At 41.0% G+C, this 23,980-nt stretch overlaps 3 protein-coding genes and 1 long non-coding RNA gene across 8 annotated transcripts; 2 read left to right on the top strand and 2 right to left on the bottom strand.

Annotated features, from left to right (window-relative positions):
• Positions 1–241: 241 nt before the first annotated feature.
• cant1a (calcium activated nucleotidase 1a) lies at positions 242–7,337 on the bottom strand. Of its 5 annotated transcripts, none has more exons than XM_072368965.1 (4): positions 7,191–7,337; positions 1,530–2,198; positions 1,230–1,433; positions 242–1,152 (listed from the first exon to the last, which is right to left on the bottom strand). In XM_072368965.1, the coding sequence occupies exons 2-4, from the start codon at positions 2,173–2,175 to the stop codon at positions 782–784; spliced, it is 1,221 nt and encodes a 406-aa protein (XP_072225066.1). In that variant the 5' UTR covers positions 2,176–2,198; positions 7,191–7,337; the 3' UTR covers positions 242–781. The 5 variants fall into 5 exon arrangements, with proteins under 5 accessions (XP_072225066.1, XP_072225067.1, XP_072225063.1 ...); XM_072368966.1 differs by lacking the exon at positions 7,191–7,337 and adding an exon at positions 7,041–7,178; XM_072368962.1 differs by lacking the exon at positions 7,191–7,337 and adding an exon at positions 4,851–5,057.
• LOC140273415 (uncharacterized) lies at positions 5,167–10,919 on the top strand. Its single transcript, XR_011908029.1, has 2 exons — positions 5,167–5,377; positions 9,362–10,919. It is a non-coding gene; the product is annotated as an uncharacterized lncRNA (long non-coding RNA).
• On the bottom strand, positions 8,057–10,907 carry syngr2a (synaptogyrin 2a). Its single transcript, XM_072368967.1, has 4 exons — positions 10,809–10,907; positions 9,684–9,921; positions 9,399–9,535; positions 8,057–9,299 (listed from the first exon to the last, which is right to left on the bottom strand). The coding sequence occupies exons 1-4, from the start codon at positions 10,905–10,907 to the stop codon at positions 9,099–9,101; spliced, it is 675 nt and encodes a 224-aa protein (XP_072225068.1). The 3' UTR covers positions 8,057–9,098.
• Positions 10,920–11,743: 824 nt separating the features above from the next.
• On the top strand, positions 11,744–22,407 carry tmc6a (transmembrane channel-like 6a). The gene is made up of 20 exons (XM_072369146.1): positions 11,744–12,838; positions 13,237–13,352; positions 13,600–13,731; positions 13,817–13,948; positions 14,204–14,306; positions 14,448–14,535; positions 14,666–14,932; positions 15,061–15,266; positions 15,354–15,498; positions 15,875–16,018; positions 16,559–16,713; positions 17,858–17,948; positions 18,141–18,241; positions 18,348–18,443; positions 18,541–18,616; positions 18,714–18,847; positions 20,244–20,417; positions 20,502–20,580; positions 21,218–21,299; positions 21,438–22,407. The coding sequence occupies exons 1-19, from the start codon at positions 12,783–12,785 to the stop codon at positions 21,296–21,298; spliced, it is 2,376 nt and encodes a 791-aa protein (XP_072225247.1). The 5' UTR covers positions 11,744–12,782; the 3' UTR covers position 21,299; positions 21,438–22,407.
• The last annotated feature ends 1,573 nt before the right edge of the window (positions 22,408–23,980 follow it).

Here is a 23,980-nt window from a genome sequence, read left to right on the forward strand (position 1 = left end):
CCGTTCCGAAAATGCGCTCTCCTGTCCAACAAACCTTCTAAAGTCCAGCTTAAAAAGGACTTCAAATATATAGTCACTGCACTCCTTTACGCCCACAGCTTTCCCTAAGATTCATTTCACGATAAAGCAGAACAGTTGAGTTGTTGCACAACTCTTAGTGGATCTGTGGAAACTTGTCTGAGGACGGCGTCTAGTTTTGTTTTGAGATTCACAGGTGAATTAAAAGACACGACTCAGCAGATAGGAATCAAGATTTTACTGTCAGGCCCCGGACCCCCACTCCAAAAAAAAAAAACATACATTAGAATGCCTTCTGTCATCAAAACAGGCTTCAGATTTTGTTTAGATAAAAACATGTCGGTTGTGCATAACAAGGATTTCGTTCAACGTGGAACAGAGGGAGAAAGAAACCTTCTGAGAGTGTACAGAACATGCATGAAAATGCATCTTTTATGGGACAAAAGAATGACTCACAGTCTTGCAGATCAATTCTATGTACGTTCACTAAAAGAAAGGCTACAGTACTGTTGAGGCCCACATTTGGCTTACAAAGATCTTTCACCACAACTCTGTTGACCCCGTTTGCCTTGACTTTCACTTCCTCAGAACCCAAACCAGGATCACATGTTCAAGCCTCGGTTTGTACTGAAGACGATCCTTTAAGAGTTGGAGTCATGTATTTCACAGGGAGCAGCGAGTGCAGCAAGTTCAACAGTGACGGAATTGTAAACAAAATAGAACTACAGTGCAGTGGCCTCAAAGAGTGCGTCGTTCTGTCTCTTTATATAAACTCCAGGCCCTCATATTTCACATCCCCAATCTTGCTTTCAGGTAAAAGAACGCGTCCGTCGAGCGTGAAGGCTGTGATGTACGTCGCAATCGTTCCAGCGTCTTCCTCCGACTTGAGCGCCAGAATGATTTGGTCGTCTGTGTTGGGGACAAACTTGAAGGTGGAGAAACCATGAGTGGGGTTATGTGGCCCCACCCGGCTCACTTTAATGTCTTTGAAATCCGGCGAGCAGCTGAGGACAACGTTTGCGCCCCGCCGCTCGTCTGCCGTCTCCTCGTAGCGCTCTTTGCTCGCGCGACGAGGGAGGAAAAACCAGCGCTGCAGGGTGTCGCTCCAAGCCGCGGACTCGTGAATGAAATAACCTGTGGAGACGCAGAGGGACTCAGTAAAACAAAGACAGGAGGGGAGCCAGTCGTAAACACTAAGGGTGCATCCTCACCTGGTGGCTCGATCCCCGCAGCAGACTTCATAGCTTTGTACTTGGGGACCCAGTTTTCATGTTGTACGTCCCCTCTGAAGCCCACTACTTTCACCCACTCGGGGTTGTTGTTGACAAACACGCCCTCTGTGGTGGTCCACTCTTTCCCCAGACCACCGACATATAGGTGCTCATCCTTCACTGCTAGCCACTCGGCTTTAAACCCTATCAAGAGAAAGCACATCAGGTCATTTTTACTTCATTACTATCAAAAGACAATCACTGGTTTCAGTTTGCCGCTGACATGCGGGGAACACAAACCTTTGGCAACACTCCCATCACCATCAGCCAAGATAACCCAGGGCACAGCCTTGTTCCCATCTATGTGGTACACTACACCCGTTCTGTCGTCAACGCTGTAGAGCTTCCCATTGAACACCACTAGGTCAGATAGCTCCATCCCCCTGCCTTTCTCTGACAGGTGGCTCTCCAGCACCACCCTGTCCGCATCCCATTCAACTGCTACCTTGTCACCACTCTGCGACACCAGCAGGTACCCCCGCCGCATGTAGCTGAACCATGTCAGCTTCTTGTCACTGAGAGAGTTCGTATCCAAGTCCGCGATGACCCCAATACGGTAGCGGGTGCCCTGTGGCGTGCGCTCAGGCGAACTAAGAGGGTAGGTGTCGTTGTAACGGGTGTAGGACTGATGGGTGTCACTGCGACTGGCCCTCCAGCTGTGTGGACCGTAGGAGTGGTAGCGCAGGCCTGAGTTCAAGTGCATGACAAGGAGCAGGACCAAGGCCAGGGAGAGGACCACGGCCACGATGGGCCTCCATTTAAGGCGGAAACGAGGGTCGGTGGGGTTGCCCATAGAAGCCAGTATAGGGAGGCCTCCTACAGAGATACGCAGTGGGTTCATAGGCTCATTCTGCTCCAGTCGGGTTAAGCCTGGGGGAGCAGGCATGGAGGACGGAGGCCCGGAGTGACCTACAGAAAAACAGAGAGAGAGAGAGAGATAGTTAAGAGTACATACTTTCAGACAGGATGTCATAAAAAGATAAGGTTGCATATTAGGTAATGGCATCCATATCACAGCGTCCACCGATCAGCCATAACATCAAAAGTGAGTAACACCCCTCACCATGTTACAATGAAACAAGTTGGGAAAAACCTACATCCTAAATGTTACTTTTTACAACCAACATGAGCATTTTTTGCACGCCGGTCACATCTCCGCGTGAGAACAGCACTGCCCTGCAGAGGCAGTCTCCTGAAAACAGGACAGCAACAGGCCCCACAACAACTAAATAAACCCTCAGGATGGGCTCATAAAAGAGTCTAAGGAGTATCCTGGTCCTCAAACTACCCAGGTAACAATCTGATGGGATCTAACGGCATTTGGGGAATGAAAACCCAATCTACAGAGACCCCTCCCCACATCCCACAGGACACAAAGGATCTATTATTAATATCCAGACACTTGACTTCACCCTTGGACATTATTTGCTCATAACCTAACTGATCAGAGCTCAGCTTTTGGCAAGTTGACGAGGAACTCAACAGCACGTCATACTATTATGGCTGAACGGTGTTACAGTTAGAACACAAGCTCTCTGGCATTACAAAACAGGTTAAACAAGTTATTTTTCCTCTCTTCTTCGATTACAATGGTTACTAAGAGAGTTGGGCTGGATAGAAAAACAAACTCCACACTTCTGTCGGTGGCAGGGTGGAGTCAGCTCTCAACAGATGTTTCTGCCATGTCAACGAATAACTAATGTTTCAACCAATCCTGAGATATACAGTAAATCTACATAAACCAGAGCCGACTATCTTAGAATAATTTCGACCACAGCTTGAAGTTTGTGTGGCTAAAATTCAAACATGACAATTCAGATTGTAACAAGCAAAGAAAAAAAAAAGAAAGATTCTCTGAACCCATCAACAACATGAGTTACTTACATACTTGTCATATGTAGACTCTCTTCTCTCAAAGAAACAGCTTTAGTCCAGATGGCAGGCGGCTAACTCAACTCAGGCTGTATTCTATTCTTTTTTTTTCCCCAATAAGAGTTCAGATCACTTAGAGAACAAAGTTAAACCATGACTAGAAGCAGGAAGAAGTCCGGCTTTAGGTGGAGTGAATTATAAACAGGCCACCGGTGTACCTGGTCTACGTGGAAGCTTAGAGGTAGGTACGTCATAAAGAGACAAAGGCTATGAACAGGTAATTCAGGATCAACACAGCCAGCCCCTGACACTGCTATGACTACAACACTGACTTGTTGAATATTGGTAATGAAATGACAAGTATAATAAAGACAACTAGATACCAATCATTTCCATATTCACCTCGTTGCCAAGATTCCAGCTTGTCAGGTGTGGCAATTTGTTGCTTTTTTTCTCATTTATTTACGTGAAATTTGGATTTTTGGGTTGTTGTTCAAACAAACTTAGAGATGTTAAGTAGGGCTAAATAGAATCGGTGTCTCTAATCATTAATACTACGAAATTAATGCTATTTCGGACAATTTCTGCACACAAGTCAGATTGGAAACCGGTGCTGAAAGGGGGTCATGTTTGGGCCCTTAAGAAGGATCGAAAACAGACACGAGTCTCTCGTGGAAATCTCTACACGGACTAAGCAGCCCTTCTGACATCTACTGAATCCGCAAATCTAAGCGAAAACCACCATGCAGGTGCATTAGTGCACATCTGTGTAGGCACCATCAAAAGACGCTTTGAAGCGAAACCCGGGGTCTTTACTCATTTCAGACGGACAATGTCACAACACATTTAGCATGAAAGCGTCCAGGTCAACATTTCAAAGGTCTTTGCTCTTGGTTCTGTTCAAATTTAAGGTTTTGAAGTTTATCTATCTAAATGATCTGCAGTTCATTCCCTTTAGGGCTAAATTTAGACACAGCGTCACATTATTTTTATGACGCTTTAAAGTATTTTTTTTAAAGTAAAGCTGTCAAACATCTGATGTTTCTCAACGTTTAAATGTACCCCCCCCCCCCCCCACCTCCCCCATGATATTTACTGCACAGATTTAAGTAGACTCGGTCTCTTTGAACTCTTAGAAATGTGGAACGTTTTCTAAACTCTCAGTTATTCAAAGCATCAGATGATTTCTTGCACTAATATGGAAATGAGTACGAATCTCAATCAACAACAGATATAAACCCCAATTACAGCTTTGCTTCGGTTAGACTTTTAGAGACAGACAGAAACGTCCCAGATGCGACATTACCAGGCCGAGAGACTATGAAAATATGCTGATGTTTGCTTCAACAACCAATGAACTGAAGTGACCTTTCAGCTGTCAACAGTCCCAACAAAACCCAAACACAGTCTCGTATAAAAGTGTCATCCCGTGGCTCCACTCTTCATGCAAATTCCAGCAAGCTCTAAAGTTCATTTCAGGAGCCTCACAGCAGATCCCAACATGGTGCTTTTTTTCCTTTTTCTTTCTGTGAGACCAAGAGCTGAAAGACTCATTCATATGAGGGCCCCAAGTCAAAAAAAAGTAGAGAAAGCAGAGAAATCAGGGAAGCCACGTCTCTGAACTACGCTAACTTTTGCTAACATCCCCTTTAGCAAAACACAACAAAAAAAAAAAAAAAAAAAGTTTACCTCTTCGCCTCTTCCGGCCAGAACGCTGAGCTTGTGTCATTAGAACTACTTCACTGTATACCCACAACTGGCCCCGAGACCCAAACTCTCGGTCTGCTTGCCGATTATCTGCTGAGCAACCATGACTACAAGTTCTTTCAGTACAACGCTTGTGACCTTTATCTATACTTGGAAGATTACGATCCAGTCCAAAGGGGCAAATCGTGCAGGAGGCCAGCCCAGCTTAATGAGCGCTCATTCATCATGTAAACGAGTAATCTATTGTGGCCATGGGTTAGGAAAACATTCATGGTTGAATAATAGCACTGCCAGGTGAAGGACACAAACAGCTGAATAGAAGTTAAAGACTAACCTGAGTCACTGCAGTGACATGAATTTTACCCAACAGGGGCGATGCGGTGATGCAATCAGCACTCTGAATCTTTTGAATAGAGTCCAGAGACCAGTCTTTTAATAACAAAAGAGCCGTTACACTGAGCCACAAAGCTAGAGGAACCTGAATATATTTGTCCTCATTGCAACATCAGGTAATTACTGACTAAATACTTCTAGATTTTACTTCAAAAATGGGTATCTCGTGCAGCCACCTGGTGGCTTTTCAAAGGTTTCGGATGGTTTCTCCTCAGAATGTTACGCAGTCAAAGGAGATAAAGTACAAGGGAGTGGGACCGAGTGATCAGCCATATTCCAGTTTACAGCACAGATCAGCCACAACATTAACAATGATTGACAATGATCATATCGCTTTCTGCTGGGAAATGTTGGACTCCGACATACACGGGGATGCTTTCAGCGGGGTACATTTATCTTAACAATGCAATCTATTATAAAAAAGTTAATCAGCTCCAGTTGATAATGATTATTATTACCATATATTAGGAGAGGGGGGTGGAGTACAATGTCGTATTCCCTGAAATGCGCTGTTCGTTTATTCTTAAATACAACACCATGTTTCTAGAGCCGTAACACTTGTGATGGTAAATTTTAAGTCTCAGGACTAACAGACTCTCTAATCCACATTCACCATTTGTATCACCCTTTGTTTTAAACCATTTACCTCTTAATTAACACCCAGAGAAGATAATTGTTTTAACCTCCTGTTTCTTATTATCAAGACCGCATCCTGCCCCCCCCTTGGAGGTGTGATTACGCACCCAAAGAACAAAGCCCCCCCCTCAGGTATAAATGCCCTTTTGTCTGTATCTTTTCATACCATTGCTGCTGAATGGTGTGGACTGATCTTTTTCCTTACAACGAAGAATAAAAACTTGGCCGGCCGGCAGAAAAAGTAAAGTTCTCTATTTCATTGCTCATCAGAGGTATTACAGGAAGGAAGCGATTGAAAACTTCCATAACAAACTATACAGATATCCCATCATATTACCTGTATATATATATATCAGACAGTATCTGCATTTATCATTTTCATTATATAAACAAATGTGATTATTGTCTTGGTTACTAAATCAACAGTTTAGTCAATAAACTATCGAAACCCGTTTTAATAGAGGCCTATAACAAATTTCAAAACTTCAAGCTAGCACCCAAAACACAAATAAAAAAAAAATAAACAAGTTCTTCCACGTGTGTGAACAGACAGATTTAAAACAGAGACCACTTGACTCCCTGGCTGTCCTCTCTGATCTGGCTTCCTGTTCACTGCATGATTGATTCTAACATTTTAAATCGCTGACTTTTAAATGGACTAATGCCCCTGTACCAGAGAGCTGAGCTCATCCGGCCAACTGCTCTTGCATGCTCCTGAAACCAGGCCTGAAACCAAAGGTGATGGAGCCTTGGTGCCTCCCCAAGTCAGAGCTGCCCCCACCCTCCAAAACTTTAAATTAACTTTCAGCAGTTTTCATATACTTGAGTGTTGAGCACTTTTTTTTTTTTTAAACTTTGTCCTGCACTTTAAACGTGCCATGTACAGAAACCTGACCTGACTATATGTCAGGGAACTTGTGGAACAGGGGGAGTATGCAGCATGTCCCTGGGGCCAGCAGATTTCCATTGATTTACAGGCCTTTAAGTAATAAATCACTCAAACTTTGAGCTCCAACATCTTCACTAAGCTTGGGGAGGGAAGCACAGTGACGTTAGTTTGATCCATGACTGTTTACCAGCAGAGCTTAGTTTGTAGACGACGGTAATGATTTCAGGTGTAAGCGTTCTGAGTGACACACAAACCTACATGCGAGTGCGTTTGGCTCGTGTTCGTGTCCTGTCAGGAGCTCAGAGGTTAACACATAGATGCCATCACAAATGTCTGCGCTCTGAGGCGACCTGAATACGTCTCTGATCCAGCAGCTTCCCACTCCGCTTCGGACTCGGACCCACCTCAGATATTAGAGCTTCAGCTGGTGACTGATGTCCGCTCGAGGCTGCAGCTCAGATATCATCATTCTGCCGCCTCATTTTCCTTCTTCTTATGCGTTATCCAGACAGACGACCATTACTTCCTGTGTGTGCTGATGACGACACCATTGCGTCGTGCCTGCGCACTGTTGCTGCGAAGAGGGACCAGACGTTGCCTTCAAGTGCTGTCGAAAATATGCGCTTACGGTGTAACATGCAAGCGTGAAGTGCCCATGCTTGATCTGAATCAGCCTGTCACTTACATAGAATAAACTAACCTCAATACGATAAAGGAGACGTTTCATCGTTCTAAAGGGGTTTCAATTAACCGATTTTGTTTTGTTTGAGGATATATTATGAACAACAGATTTTCTTACCTTAGAACAGACCAGTTACTGGATGTAATCAGCGAAGTCTGTGTGTATGTGTCCAAACGGCAGGATGGGGTTATATTAGCTCATTTGCTATGTGTGTCTGGGATTAAACAACGTTATCTGACATGGAGAAAAAAAAAAAGGGAAGAGAACAAGAATTGCCTTGGGAAATATAACTAAAGTAATGTATGAGTAGTTTCTCCATTTACTTATAGTATAGATCTTTATGTCTCTAGTTTAAACGCTTCTTCACATACACCAACAACTACCAACCTTTCATCCATTTTCTACACCTGCTGAATTCAACTCAGGGTTGCAGCACAGCTCCCAGCAGCCATTAGGTGAGAATCAGGGAGCATCCTGGGCAGCAACAGCTGATACCCATCCAAACTTAAATATTTGCCAAAGGAGCGCACACAGTCGCTGCACCCATCGCTTTAAAGGAGGAAACAAATCATGGTCTGACCCAGAAGATCAAAACAGGAACACTTTTTATTTTTGGCAAACATTGTGTGACACTCGGCACTGTGTAAGGCACTTGAATGAAACGGTGAAGATGTACAACAGTCTGAGAAGGAAGAAAAAGCGAGAGGAAAGAAGTGCTGCAGGAAAACAGTGGTTTGATTGTCATGTGCCTGTACTGAACAGGGTGAAGCAAGGTAATAAATATGAATTCAATTTACCGCAATATCAAAAGAACTCCAAAATCTTTGTCTGGATCATTTGCTTAAAAAAAAAAAACTCTCTGAACTACAAAAAGCCACATTAAAGTTCCTCTGAAGAAATCAATTTCCCAGCGACATCCCAACAACATTCCTGTAAAAAATTAAGGTACGGCCGAAGCAGATTAAACTGCAAGAGAAATTAACTGTTTTTCAGTGCATAAAAGCTTCTTTCAAATGCTTGATAAAAAAATAAGCAAAACATGGCATTACAGTAGTTACTGAGAAAACACCCCCCCCCCCCCAAGAAATCTTTTGATTGAAGAGTACAAATTTGTCTTGTGATCAAATATTTCCTAAACTGCATTGAGAAATCATCGTTTTGTGGAACTCCTGAAAAAAAAACAACAACAACCATGAACTGAACAGTAAGAACAGGAAGGAAAAATGCTGACCCCCCCCCCCAAAAAAATTCAAAAACTGTTGATTATTGGCTTTCATATTACCAGCTGAAAATGAAGCGGGCAGCTCCCACGCGTGGTTTCACACAAAGCAAACAATGGCGCCGTTATTCTCCTTTATTACGACCAAAACCTTCTAACATTTCTCCTGCGTGAAACTCCAAGCAACACAGCAAATATCGAGCCAACGATGTGCAGTTATGATTAAACGAACCAAGAGTCAGTGAGGCCTAAAATGTGAAATAAAAAAATAAAAATAAAAAAAAAGATAGTTACACAGGAAGAAAATGGGAGAGCGGAGAACGGCCCCCCCGAGTTGTGAGCAAAACTATTGGCACATGTCTTGATTTAAAATGAAAACCCCCCACATTCATGTGTCTGAATCGCAGTCCTTCAGTAAGATGGAGGCTGGTACTGTCCCGGGGTTTCCTGGTTGGAGAACGGTGACTGCTGGTAGCCCGTAGGCTCGCTGCTGTTGCCATACTGGGCAGCTGGGTACGGAGTGTTGTGGTCATTAGCTGGGTCTGTGTAATCTGGGCTAAAATCACTTACTCCTTGGCGATACCTTCCAAACGCAAAGTAGGACAAAAGCGCCTGTTGAAAGAAGTTGGATCAATTACAAAATGAAAGCCAGCTTACTGTGGGTTTTATTACAGAGTTTTGTGAGACACAGAAAGGTGGTCGGAGTCTCACCCAGGTGATGTTTGAGAAGAAGGAGAAGGCCACGACAGCCCGGGCAGCGTCGGCCATGACAACAGCGTCAGGCTTGGTTTTGGACCATTGGTTGGCCAGGAAGCAGAAGCAGATGAACCACAGGAACGTCCAAACAACTGCCCGATGTTAAAAGCATGGAAACAAGAAGGGAAGAGCTAACATGAACCGTAGTGACAGCATTAGTTTCAACTAAGTCACACTTCCTGTTTTGGGGCACGATTCTTTTCTTGTTGAATGTAATATCCAACGAAACAAGACTCTCACCTGAGAACACCAGATCTCCCAAGACGATGTATTTTCTCTCAGTGGCATTGCTGATTTTTGGAAAGTAGGCGTCCAAGATGAGGAACATGACACAGCCCAAAAAGGCCAGAATTCCAACTCCCACTCCGAAGCTGCAAGCTTGGTCGTTGGAGTTGAACATGCACTTGGTCTCATCTTTTGTGACTGAGTTAGTGTAGCCTTCTCCTGTGATGGTGGCAAAAACCACGATGGAAAACACCTGCGAGCAACAAACACGGTTTCACTTCCTTTATCCCGAGGAGCATTAATCATTATTCAACAATTAACAGACCATTAATCGGCATCTTTCATGCATTGATGTAGAGGTCAGAGGAGCTGTCAATGTAGTGGCATTACAAAAAAAAAAAAAAAAAGACCAGCAACAATAAATAAACAGTTCATCTGTTTTGTTGTTGTTGTTGTTGTTGTTGTTGTTTGCAGCTTAAGTATCACGCTGCCGCTGGTTAATCTGAAATCATTCACCACAGAGAAAATGCACCAATTGCTTCTTTATCAACGCATTTGGTTTCAAAGTTGCCACTTGCCTGTATTACATCAATACTGTATCGAATTTAGTCGGGAGGCGCGATGGAAGCGTGTCATTAAACCTCTGCACAACACTTTGAACATATTTGCGTTTATCGTCTGAAGACATGTAGACAGCAACAGGTGACGTTGAAGTTCCAGTTCCTGGTATTTACAGGCACAGCTCACAGCTACATATCCAGAAAGCAAAGCCACGTATAGTTTCTAGTTTTTACGGTCACTGGCCCAGTTTTTTTGTTCAACTTAAACCACAGGAGCACCACAGGTGGTGCTTGGGTCAGGTGGTTTGTTATCTGCGGTGACACAGCAGTGTACATGCTAACAACTGCAAACTGGTATCAACTACAGCTACTTAGATAATTTATTGGCAATTAATTTAAAGTTTATTTAGTTTCAAACTTAAGCGCACCTAATGTCCTGTTCTAACAGCACATAACGCTAAAGTTACACATTATTAGCAGATTTGTATGGGCCCAGACAGCGCACATATGTTAACACAAAATGATGTGACAGCTGCTGGCTAACTCTATGCTAACCGTAACTTTCGCTGTAATCACTCACCCAGCTCAGGAAGCGCAAAATAGTCTGAGGCTGTTTCACAAAGTTCTCTAAATCAAAGGCACCGCCGGCCAAAGACGCCCCGTAAGCGCTGCTCTGCATTTTTCACACACAGATATAGGCTGTCAGACACCGTAGAGACGAGATGTAAACTCTTCCTGTCACAGTTGGGGGAGTTTCGATTTTTCAAAACAACTTCCTGAAAACTTTTCACAGACCTCCCTGCACTGATGCGTTCAGGAACTCATCGGAAACGGCGAGAGTGTGGTTCACTCATACATACAGAGACCACCAGAAAGCCATGAGAAAAATGTTTTGGTAGTTTTCAGATTTTCGTCACTTTCAGTCACACGAAAGCGAGAAACATGCTATAAGATTGCACTTTTTTGTCCAAAAATGGTATTTATTCTATTTCTTGTTATCTGTCCCGTCAGGTAAATTTCCTTCCGTAAAAACTTTAAAGGTGTCTAGAAGGAAATGTGTCACCTTCTGGTTTCTGTGTTATGGCAATTTATTTATATTTCTAATAAAACCTGAGGCCGTACTTATAGAAATTCCAAGAATCCTCTCAGAGAGCTTCAAACTCAAAAAAGAAGAAAAAAAACAAACTTCTAGCTAGGAGTCTTGGCTTCAGAGTGTTTCCACCATATACGAGTATATTTTTGACTACCAGTATATCTGTTTGTCTATGTGTGTGTGATATCTCTCTCTCTCTACCTACACACACACACACACACATATATATATATATCAACTCTCTCTCTCTCTCTCTCTCTCTCTCTCTCTCTCTCTCTCTCTCTCTCTATTTCTATACTATATAGCTATAGATGTGTGTGTGTGTGTGTTTCATTGACATTTCACGGTTAAATACATTTTCCTCTTCCTCTTTGTTTTTGGTTTTTTTTTTGGTTTTTTTTTTTGCTATGAACATAATTCCTGATCATTATGGGAACCTTCATTTGAATAAGTTTTGGAGACAAAACTCCTCTATTACACAAATACACATTCCCTACAAAGTTCTAAATCCATTCCTATGTGCATGGTACAGAGTTACGAAATGTGCGTGGGGGTGAAAATAAAGTCAGTCATTTTACATGAATTGCGTACGTTTGTAGATTAGAGTGAACATTTGTGACAGTAACAATGACTAAATATGATTCTGTCATTACCTGTTAAACTTGACCAATTCAGCGATAACATTATACGTGTAATACATTGCTCCCTGTAGTTCTCTAACGGTTTTGATATCTGCACTTTATATTGTTTGCGATCTCCAAATGTTTAGGTTTACAAACCCATGTTGTTCACTAATTCATGACCATGCATTTTGCAGTTCTGCAGTGCGACCACTGGAGGGCAGTGAATACTCATGATTCTGCTTCAGGACAGACTAAAATAAAAACACCTGCAGTGAAACAGACATATTAGATATACAAATGCTTGAAATTACGATTATACTGTCATATTGTCTATTTATGGTGGTCTGACACAACGCAAGTCATATATATTTACACCACATCTCATCAGGCATGCAGTTTTGTGCTAATTGCAAATAAGTTTCAGCTGTGAAAGAGGAAGGGGAAGTATGTCATAGTGTTTTTAGATGATTCTGATGGCATTTCTCAGACATTTTCCTTATCTCTACTTTTCATTCATTTGCATATTTCTGTTGATTTTTTTTCTCTACACTTTGCTCATTTGTGAGGAAGTTGCTTATACCCCAGTAGCTGCGTGTGATAAAGGCAGAGTGGAGGAGGTGTTCTGTGAGACTATTTCACAGGAAACAAAGCAACACTTTTTATTGGGTTTCTTTTAAGCAGTGGCTCTGCATTGTGGGAGGGTAAATAACAGACAGCTTTGACAGCCATTGTTAAGCTAAGGATCAGAGATAACCCACTGTCCCATACCCACTGTGTGGCTAATGAAGAACACCAATGTGAGCTGGGTATATGCAATAAGTGGTGATCATCGAGAAGCATGGCACACAGTGCAAGCTTCAGTATCGACGTTTGTGAGATGGACTCTGACTATGAGTAAGTTCTTTTTTTTTTTTTCTTTCTTTAATTTTTTGTCTGAAATTGAAGTTATGGATTAACTTGGAAAGTTTCTCCTATGATTCAAGCTTGTTTTCTTGCTTACATTGAATAGACAAGTCTTCTTTTGAACAATCAGTAAGTTTGTGTTCTTGCAATTAGCATATTGTATATAATTATTAGATAAAGTTAGTAAGTATTTTGAGGTGTTGTAGTAGTTGTTCCTGGCGATAGAAAACTGGAAAACATCGAATGGCAAATTTTGTTGCTGGAAAGTAAGTTAATAAAAACCTGGTATTCCACTTTGGAAGAATACAGATATCTTGTATACATGAGGCTGCTGTGATGGTGCTCGATTGAAAGCCTTTTGGACTTTTTGGGGCATTTTCTCCTTGCAGGAACCTGGGAGAAGAAGGGCCAGGCGAGGGTTCTTTCAAGATCTTCACAGAGCCAGAAATCGCTGTTCAGAGGTGTCCTGAATCCATAAAGATGGCTATGTTTATGGAGTGCACGGGTACAAGTCTGATATTTACTGAAACAAAAATCACTGATCCCATTTCTTTTCAACTTTTGTTTTGATATTGAAATCTTTAGATGTGTAAAGCTGTTGTATAATGGTTCAGTTGATCTGGAGGCTTTTGCTTCCTTCAAATGTACGTTGCATAGAAAAAAAATTAAAAAAAATTGTTGTGATTGTCATGAGCCAGTGAAACTTCCAGTGTAATCGTAGTTTTGATATACTTTATAACTGCCCCTTTCAGACAGCGACTCCACCAGCGGAAGTGAAGCGACAGAAGAGGTATTTAACCGAGGGCAAATCCAGTCTCTGCAGAGACACAACTGGTCAGCTGCTACACTAAAAGTGCTCTCCACAATGCCCAGTCGCACTGCTGGTGAGCTGAAATCTCCTTTAATCGTTCAACAATATGTTTTTGCACACATGTGAGCCGTTAGATTTGCATTTTGTCCTCCACACAGGGCTACAAATTTCTGCAGGCATTTCCGTGCAAGCCAGACGCTCACCTCTGCCAACCCGACATCAGACCTCGTCTCATGACTCCCCCCATACCTCCAGAGTCCAGGCAGAAGCGGAGGAAATTGATACTGAAGGTTCATTAAAGATGCTAAACCATAAAGGAGAAAATAAAGTAATGGTAGTATGCTCGCCATGATTTGATATCCCAAAAATGCTGTAAAAATGAGTAAATTTTTGAGATGGCAACTGACAATTTTGAGACTTGGAGAATCTTTTGGTAAAGATTGACTTTCATAGCTCACAAAATCTGACAGTGTTTTTAGTTCTTCCTTGTAAAGGATTTTTCATTACAATGGTATATGGACTGTACTCATCTATTTCTCTGCTAGATATGGAGCACTTGGTGTCAAACCTTCGAGGCCTCTCTCTAAGTGATGGCATGCACAAGCTGCGAGCCACGCCGCTTAGTCTGGCAGAGAAGAAGAAAACAAGGTAGTTGTGCGACTCTAAGAGTGAGATTGAATTAGATGAGATTTGGAAGCTTATTGGACATTATTTTGATGTGCTCTCACCACTTTTTGGAGCAACTTGCACATCTCTTCACCTACTTTTGTCAACGTTTTTTTTCCCCAGGCAACTTGCGTTTGGTACTGTCACTGATAGTTCACTCATTAGCAGAAATATTCCATGCTACAGTCATCTACGTGCGTACCTTTCAAGGGTGAGTTCACACTGTTAAATATACACACAAAAATGTTCACACTTTATCAAGCTGGATAAAGTGTGAACATTTTTGTGTGTATATTTATCAGTCGTGCACTAGTAAATTAATTTATCATTTTCATCTTTAGACTTGGCGCCACTGCACGTTCAGCTGCCTTCCTATCCTTAGCTCCCTACAGTTGTGGCATTCACCCATGAAGAGGCTGAGCGGACGTCACGGAACCGGAGTGCTCTCTTACTTCCTTTTTCTCAGGACCCTCCTGTTCTTTAACCTCCTCCTCTTTGTTATCAATGGCCTGTTCTTGATCTTTCCCCAAGCCATATATCCTCCTCCTCCAGCTCCTGTCATATCTGACCTCAACAGTTTCACTGGCCTTGAGTTTCTCACTGGCACGGTGAGATGGCTGTACTTTAAACCTCATCAGTCATTATAGTTACATAGTATAGTTAAATACATATTTGTATTTCTTTTCTGTACCACTGATTTAATCCAGAATTGTCTTGGACTTCTGATCTTTGACAGGGTTACCTCTCTCACAGCTTGATGTTTTATGGTTACTACTCAAATGCAACCATCAAAACGTGTCAAGCTGCTGATTCAAGTTCAAATGGGGATCAGACAGGCTGCAACAGTCATGAGCCACAGATGGTGCCTTACAACATACCCATGGCATATCTCTTTACAATTGCTATTGCCTTTTTCACTATTTGCATCATCCTGGTGTACAGGTTGGATAATAAATCAATTACTTAATTTGATTAATTTTACTTTAATCCACCATTTTGTATCTTTTATGGTCGTTTGTTCTCTTGCAGCATGTCCAAGTCTTTTGGGAAAAGTTTTCATGTCCTTAAGTCTAACGGGAATCTGTCTGAGAAAGTTTTCTGCACATGGGACTTTAAAGTCAGCAAGAAGTCATCTGTCAGAATTCAGTCTGAGAAAATCAGCACTCAGCTCAAAGTGAGTAATCATTTGAATAACCACACTATCTGAAGCATGAAACTCCAAAAGGTGTCTTTAACTAGAGTATGGTTTATTATAATTTCATTACTAGCCACAGCTGAACACACAGAACAAACAAGCAAGAGGTTTACACGTTTGGTCGCTGCCTTGCAGTTGTTTCTGTAAAGCTTATTCACACATTGGTATCGTTTTCTCACCCCGGGTTTTATTTACTGCATAGTCCTCAGCACTTTCAAGTTTAGGAAGGTTTTAAAAATCTGTTGTTTACACAGACGCACATAAAGTGTTGCATGCCATGAACATCTAACCAGTGCCAGTAACATGATCATTAAATTGTTCCCACTAAATATTACAAAGGCGGCTCTTTCAACAGGAGCAGCTGTCTGAGATGGTCAGTGGAGAGGAGGAAAAGAGCTGCATGAAGAGACTCTGCCGCCTCTTGGTCCATATGTTAGCATGGGCCACATGTCTGGCAAGCATCTCGGTTGGTGCCATGGGAGTCCACATCCTGTCAGAGGTTAGAGTGAAACTCAAGCAAATACCGTGTAACAGGCAATGATAAATTTCATGCATATGAGAACCTATAGTGAGTCTGTAAATTTTTGTCAAGACTGCCTCAAAATTACACTTGTCACCACATTTACAGACTTCTGCTTTTTCTTTCCTGCCACTTGCTAAAGACATGTTTTGTGTGCTGCTGTTTTAAGACAAGAAGTAAGAGCTTTTTCCCCCTGTAGGTTGATGAATGTGTTGGCTTTAAAGTGCAGCAGTTTCATTCTTCTTTTCAAATCTCTCTTCTCTTTCTGGATAAATATTTGTGAACCAAATCAGTGGCACTAAACTTTTCTCATAAATAACTTTAGGTCAGATCTTTAAACTCCTTATATCAAGAAAACAGGTGGAATATTAACATTTATAATGTTGCAGGCTACCAGTAAATGCAATATAATCTAGCAGATAATGAAGCTGAGTTGAACTCTAGTTTATTCATGGTTTTCCTTTGATTATGACATGTTGGACGGCAGCCCTCACAGGTATTTTGTCTAATCCTTCACAGAGGACTCTCTATCAGGATCCATCTGACACTGAGCTGGTGCTTTTGTCTGCAGTGGTATCGGGCCTTAATTTATTACTCCCAGGCGTCTTCAATGCATGTGCTTGGATAGAGAATCATGACTCGCCTAGTACACTTGTGTATGTCTCCATCTTCAGGTGAGAGGAAGTATTGAAATGAAACAAAATGGTTTAAAAACAAATAAAACTGAGCATTCATATTCGATAATGACTTCCTTGGAACTTAATTCATATAATTAAAACATATCAGATAGTCTGGCAGCTACCTCAGATTTAGGGGCAGAAATAGGGTTTAGAGCCTTGTATGTATTCTGGAAAGTTTGCAAGAGTTTACACAACCAGTATTAATGTATTTTGTGGACTAGGAAAAAAAATCACAAGCATGCCCCCTGAGGTGTGCTGTGGGAGTTGCTGCAGTAGGGGTATTGGGCCATTTGTAACTGGAGTAAGAGCTTGTTTTTCACTGTCAGCTCTAAGTCAGACTTGCATGTTGGACTCTGTCAGGGCTCTCCTTTATCATCAGTTCTGGTCTTAAACTTTATGGACAGCATTTCCAGACATAGCCAAGGGCTGGGAAGATTGGATTGTTGCTTTTTTTTTGCATGTAATGCAGACCTGTTGACTTTGAGATGAAACTTCCAGCAGGCACTTGGGCGGTTTGCAGCTGAGTGTGAAGAAGCTGGGTTGAGAATTAACACCTCCGAGTCTGAAAAGGGCGGGAAGAGAGTTACTGCCTCATGTGGAGGAGTTTAAGTATAGCAGAGGTTTTTAATTCACAAATTGGGGTAAGATTGAGGAGACTGACAGGCAGATTGTGGTAGTGTCTGCAGGGACACTGCACAGATTGACTCCATGAACTGGTCTTCTACATCTGGGGGGGAAAAAAAAAAATTATATCAGCTTCTGAATATACTGTCGTCACAGTATTATAGCCAGTGGGTTCCTAAATTCAGTTAACTTATACAAAGCTAACTCAGATTTCTCAGGGCCTACAATAGGGAAAGATGATTTAAAACTGAAGTTAATGAGAGCTCAGTGACCACAAATGTAACATAATTTACTGAGCAGTGCATTGTTTTTATATAGTTACTCTGTGTTATCTTCAAATGTACTAAAAAATGTTTACCAGCGTGTGTTCAAGTAAACACTATATTTAGCATATAAAGATTGGTTGATAATTATAGGACAAAAAAATGATGGACCCAACCATTCAACCCCTTCCAAACAGTTTGTAACATGGTTGTTAAATGGAAAATTTTGCCTTTCAACCATTGTTTCTCAGGAACTTGTTGTTGAAGATCAGCATTGTTGGAGTGCTGTGTTATCGCTGGCTTGGGATAATTGCTGTGGAACCAGAGAGTCGACATTTGCTGGTAACAAATATCTCCGATCTTCAACCTTTTTATTATGGAATTTAGTGGCAAAGCTATATATAAACTTGCTTCTACAGTTATGCTGTAAATGTCATCAGACAAGACCGCATGCTGTTATTTGTTTTTCTGTACATATGACGAAGGTCAAATCCTGTTTGGTAGATTCTTAACATTTTTTTTTTTATCTGTAAGCAGTGTTGGGAGAGTTTTGTGGGCCAAGAAATTTATCGACTGCTCCTGATGGACTTTATCTTCACAGTACTTTATACTTTTTCAGGGGAATTTCTATGGAGGTGAGTTGGTGCTTTACCAATCATGTAACTCAGTTCAAATGTCCCCCCCCCCCCCCAAAAAAAAAGCATTCACTGTCAACCCATCAACATGTCATTTTTGCTCAAGGTTGTTCTCTCAGAAAATGTTGAAAAGGAAAAGGAAGCCAGTATTTGATATTGCTCGTAATGTGCTGGAGCTCTTTTATGGACAAACTCTTACTTGGTAATTATATTGTCTTAACTCCATACCTGTAAAATCTGTCATAATCTTAAGCGAAATAATAATAAAAAAGAGTGAAATGGTCTTTTGTTATTCTCAGGCTAGGTGTGCTGTTTGCTCCACTGCTTCCTGCAGTCCAAATCATAAAACTGTTTGTGTTGTTTTACATGAAAAAGGTAGGTATAGTTCGTGAAGCCATGTCACTGTCTTGCAGTTTGCCTAAATTCCATAACTCACTACTTTTTTTTTTTCCCCCTCTCATTTCTTTTCCAGAGCAGTCTGATGCTCAACTGTCAGGCATCCAAAAAGCTGTGGAGAGCCACTCAAATGTCAACATTATTCATCACTCTTTTGTGGTTCCCCTCATTTCTCGGCGCTGCCGTGTCCATCACATATACTGTTTGGATGTAAGTGCCGCGATTTTTCTCCAATGATTGATGCCCACACAGATTCATACAGGCACTGCACAACATCAAATCTCAATGACAGTTTGACTTGTACAAATGAAAAGGAACGAGTGGTTTACTGTGACTTTAAAGCTTTCTGGAAAGCCTGACCTTCTGTGCCGTGCGTCAATAGAATAATAACAAACATAAATGAGCCACACTATTGCAGGCTGGTTTAATTTGTCAGTCCACAGTTGGAATTAAGTCAGAGTAGAACTGATTCCTGTGAGAAAGTGCAGTGAGTTTCTTTCAAGGTAATATAAATGTTACTTCTATAAATCAATTGAGCAAAATTTCAGTGACTTACCAAACGATTGTGATATCAAAAGAGGGAAATATCAATATGTTGACAATGCACTTGTGATATAGTTATTTAAAGCATTATTGATGGCAGATTGAGTTTTTCACCTGAGAAATTTAGGTGCCAAAAAGAAAAAAAAATTGAAAACAAGGGGGTATTTGTCGAGTGATAATTCATGCTCTATTCAGAGTTTCTAAACCTATTGCAGTGAATATTTTTGGGGGTGGAATTCCTCACCAATCAAGTTCCAACTTCCTTGAGTAGCAGTTGACAGATCGGCTTGTTTTTTTTTTTTCTTCAAATCAGATTGAGAGCCAAACTGCCAAGCCGTTGAGTTGATGAGTCTTTTCTGAAGAGCAGTTTGAATGCTATTTGCCCTGTAGCAAGATGTATTATCGTCCTAAAAACGGCTTCGGTGTTACAATATCAGGAGTTTCCTGTCCTGATATTTTGATCTCTTCCTATGCTGACCTGTGCATGTTTGGGAACAACCAACATCTTTTACTGCACTCTTGAGTAAAACTATATTCTTGACTGAGGTTTAAATTCCTCTTCATTGTTCCTACTGGTAGGTTTATTGTTGTCATATTTCCTGCAAGGTGACAACAGCTCCTTAAACTTGAAAAGCACACTTTTTAACTACAGACTTATTTGCATATTTAGACCTGAGCTAGTTTTTGTTTTAGGAATGGCATGATCCCATAATGGTCTTCTCTTTTGTTGTAAGTGTATATACACAGATATATCTTCCTGTGAAAGACAGAAAAAATCAGAAAACACAGCCCAGACGCACAGTTTTTGAACTTTACTTTTGATACCGGTCTCTTAGCATAGTTAGGCTAACCCTCTGCTTGCTGTAGTGTTTTAGTTTATGATACAAATTGTTGACTTTTCTTCTCAGTTTGTGGGGCTCAGTGTTGAGTTACAGGCAGACAAATATGAAAAGTATCTTAATATCAGCCAATGCATTGATTATAGATTTCATGGGACTTTCTGACAAAGGTGTAGACCTTTTTTGGACAGGATGTTTAAAACCTGTCTTTTCATCCCGCACAGGATTAAACCCTCATCAGCATGCGGCCCTTTCAGGAATCTGTCCACAATGTATGAGTCAGGGCTGCTGGACGAGGAGCTGAAGAACTCTCACAAGATTCTGTACTGGCTCAGCCAGGCCTACAACTCTCTGATAGAGAATCCACTCGTCTTATTTTTGGCTACTGGGGTCTTTCTGTAAGTGGGGATGATTGCAATCTTACTGACTTATTCATCAACATTGGTCCATTTGTCACTGATCTTTGTATTTTTTTTTTTCAGATTGGTGATCTATTTTCACACTCAAGTTGTTGATGGCCAAAGAAAAATCATCAGTCGACTGGAAAAGCAAATTGAAAATGTATGTAAAACCCTTTTTTTCCCTCTGAACAAATCTGAATTTATAGCCATGTGAGCCATCTGTGAGAGGCTGTATTTGGACGTTGATGAATGTAGACACTGTATCCATGCAATGCAGTTCAGCGTGCGATGGAAATGTTTTGAAGCACATGTTTTGAGTAAGTTTTTATTCTTTTTTTTTAATAATTTTTTTTTTTTTTATTTAAATGCCAGCAGCAGTGTTGTGCAGGTTCCCACTTCACGACAAACTTGTTCTTGTTCATAGTTTCCCATTTATCCTGTATGCTTTCATCAGCATCTCTGAATTGTCTTCCTCAGGGACCATGGGAGTGCAAATACTTCCACACCTCTGTATTTATCTATTAGTTAGTAGCCACCTGGTCACACAAAACACAACAATTGGTTAGGTTAACAATGTTGTTTTTGCACTCTTTAACATTACTTGGCATCAGACTTCCACACAAGATGAGCTTGGACAGTTTCCAGCACACGTGTCCTCATGGTATTATGAATTCCAAAGTAATCATCCAAACTATAGACTCTTCAAGCCAAGGGAAAAAACAAAACAAACGACTACTTTCCTTAATACAGTGTATCTTAAAGTACCTTGTTTTGTTTTGCATTTTCATCTCACACAGGAGGGTAAGGATAAAAAGTTCCTCATCATCCAGCTGCAAAATCTTTGTGAACACAATAGTGTGGTTTCTCCACAGAGATAAGGTAGGTGCTGGATAGTCCTGTTTTTTTTGTTTGTTTGTTTTTTTTTGTTTGTGTTTTATTTTTGAATGTTTTCTTTCCTCATTCATGTAAAACCTGTCTTCCACATAAAATTTTTTCATTTTTTTCTTCCCCAACCAGATCTAATCAGTGTCAGGTTTGCTGACATTGATGCAGTATTACCTCATCAAACTACCATCAAAGACATTCCCCACAGGCATCAAAGAGAATGGAGAAAAGCTATATAAGCAACTGTAACGTCTGTAAATTTCTTACATGTTTTGTGATCTTCTCATGGACTAGAAAGTATGGATACATAATAAAGAACATTCTTTTATTTATAGGTGGAGTTATTTAATGTCAAGATGTATATTTTCTTTTTATAGTTTAGAAACAGTGTTCTTGAACATTTGTATGAAAAGATTAAATAAATCTGAGCACATACTGTGTTTTTTGAATGAAGAAACCTGACTGGCAACTTCTGAGTGGCCCAAATATGACGAGCTATCATCTGTCATTCATCGAGCCACACAGGGTGAATGAAGGTCTGCAACGTGATTTCAGTTTTGTTCTGTGAATGTTTAAGCAGCTTAGCTTTTGATCCGGTGTCGGGTGTTCTATCTTCAGTTGAAAATATTACAAAAAGGGCAGCTGAAAGATTATTAGACGGCTTGTTAGATTGATGGACATGTTATTGCGTTTTTCTTTTTTTTATTCTGAATATTTACTTAACTTGAATTGTGCCATCAGAGGCTAGCTGAAAATTCTTTAATATGTTACCTTGATATCACAATTATCTTAAAGATCAATTCAAAGTCTTAGAAAAATATTATGAAGTCATACTATGAGAAAAGCAAGTACCATGTGTGAGAATGTTTTATGTTGCAGGGTCAAGGGACACTGTGTGCTGGAGAAGGCCTTCTATCTATCTTATTTCGGCTTCTGTCTGAACCTTGCTTCAATGAATGTCTCATAGCCTTGTGTGGCTAGTGATTAGACATAAATAGCGATAGTTTCATTCTTCGAACTCAGTCAACTCTGGGTCAGCATTGTGATACATTGTGCAGACTTGTTTCCTTGCTGCAAGAATAAATGTTTTGTTTTAATTGACTCCAGTGACTCTGAGCCCCATTAAGAGAGAATTTTCTTGATAACTTGGTCCTTCGAGCCAGATCTCAACATCGTTTCCGCCATCCAGGGTCGGAGCTAAAACCGTGCACGGGGGAGTCCAGGACTCCTAACTAAAGACCTTCAGCTGAATTGCTGTTATTCAGAGGCCAGCTTCCACTGGAAGGGGGAAAGGTGACGAGTTCGTATTTTTGAATCAGTGGCCAGACTCGCTGGATTGGTGGACTTACCAGTGGAGTTATTTTGACATGAATGGTTGAAAAAAAAGAATTAAAGATAACCTTATGAATCTAATTGCAGATCAAGAAAAATCCCAATTCCGGGAATGATACAACAATGGCCTTTGTGATGTTTTCTACAGAAGATGAAGCAGACCAAGCAGACTGGGCTGGTCCTCACTATATTGGAGGAACTGAGGTGAAAATGAAACGGTTCGTCTGTAACAAGGTGAGAGAAAGCCAGTGTATTGTTCTGTCAGAGAAAATTTGCTGCCTGCTCCCTCGTCACCTGATATCAAAATCTGTCTTGCAGACTGAAGAGGATTCAGATGATGAGATAGATGCAGCTCCTGCTAAAGCTGCAACAGGGCGGTCAGTGGGTCTGTGCTACTTACTGGACGACGCTCAGTGGTTAGTGGATGAAATTAATGAATAAAGACACAATAATACCTCTGAATTTCTCTAGTATGATACATATAGTTGCATCTACATAAATGTCTACTCGTTATATCTTTGTATAGTCACTGTTTGTGAATGCCATATGACTTGTCTTTGTATAAAATCATAAATCACAGCATCATTTTTTTTCATTCAAATGACCAGAAAAATCAATGTGAATAGTCTTGTGCTGTAACCGTGCAGACATGTTCACAAGTAAAGTTTTGTTACTGATACAAACGCTAATGATCAATATGGCATTGATTAAAGAGACGTTTCCTTGTATGCGCTGCGGTTTGACTGACGTCACAGAGCAACAGCCAATACCTGCGCAGAGCGCTAAGTTTCTCCATAGCGGCAAAACATGGCAGAGACGGGAGAAGAAATTTTTTTTCTCTATAAAACTGGATTTTAAAAAAAACAAACATACATATGGTAAGATTATTAATTATTTCAATGTCTAACTTAGAGTCTGAAGGTCATTCAAACCGTACATAAGCCAGTCATTCAGATAGTTAACCCTGAAACCTGTTAGTGTTTGTCAGCTAGTCTTTGCCAGACACAAACACCAGCATTTTTCACAGGGTTTCATTCTTAAGGTAAGGACTTGAGACATGACATAACAAGACTAGGCAAGGAAATAGAATGAAAACTTGGTATAAGTAGAGGGATGACAGGTGCAACACATGAGAGTAATGACGAGGATACAGGTGCAGACAATGATAACATGAAGTGAGGAATTCTGGGAATTGTAGTGTCAGAGCCTGCGATCAGTCGGCTGGTAATGCTGAACGTGGACATGGAGAAAGAGCAGGCATGACAACGTTTGCCTGGAAATACCTTGTGACTTCCTTCTGTGTACCACCAAGTGAGGTCATGCTTCCAAAGAACATAATACTG

The sequence above is a fragment of the Leuresthes tenuis genome, unplaced genomic scaffold, assembly GCF_036924035.1.
Source record: "Leuresthes tenuis unplaced genomic scaffold, fLeuTen1.0.hap1 SCAF_17, whole genome shotgun sequence".
Lineage (NCBI taxonomy): Eukaryota > Metazoa > Chordata > Actinopteri > Atheriniformes > Atherinopsidae > Leuresthes > Leuresthes tenuis.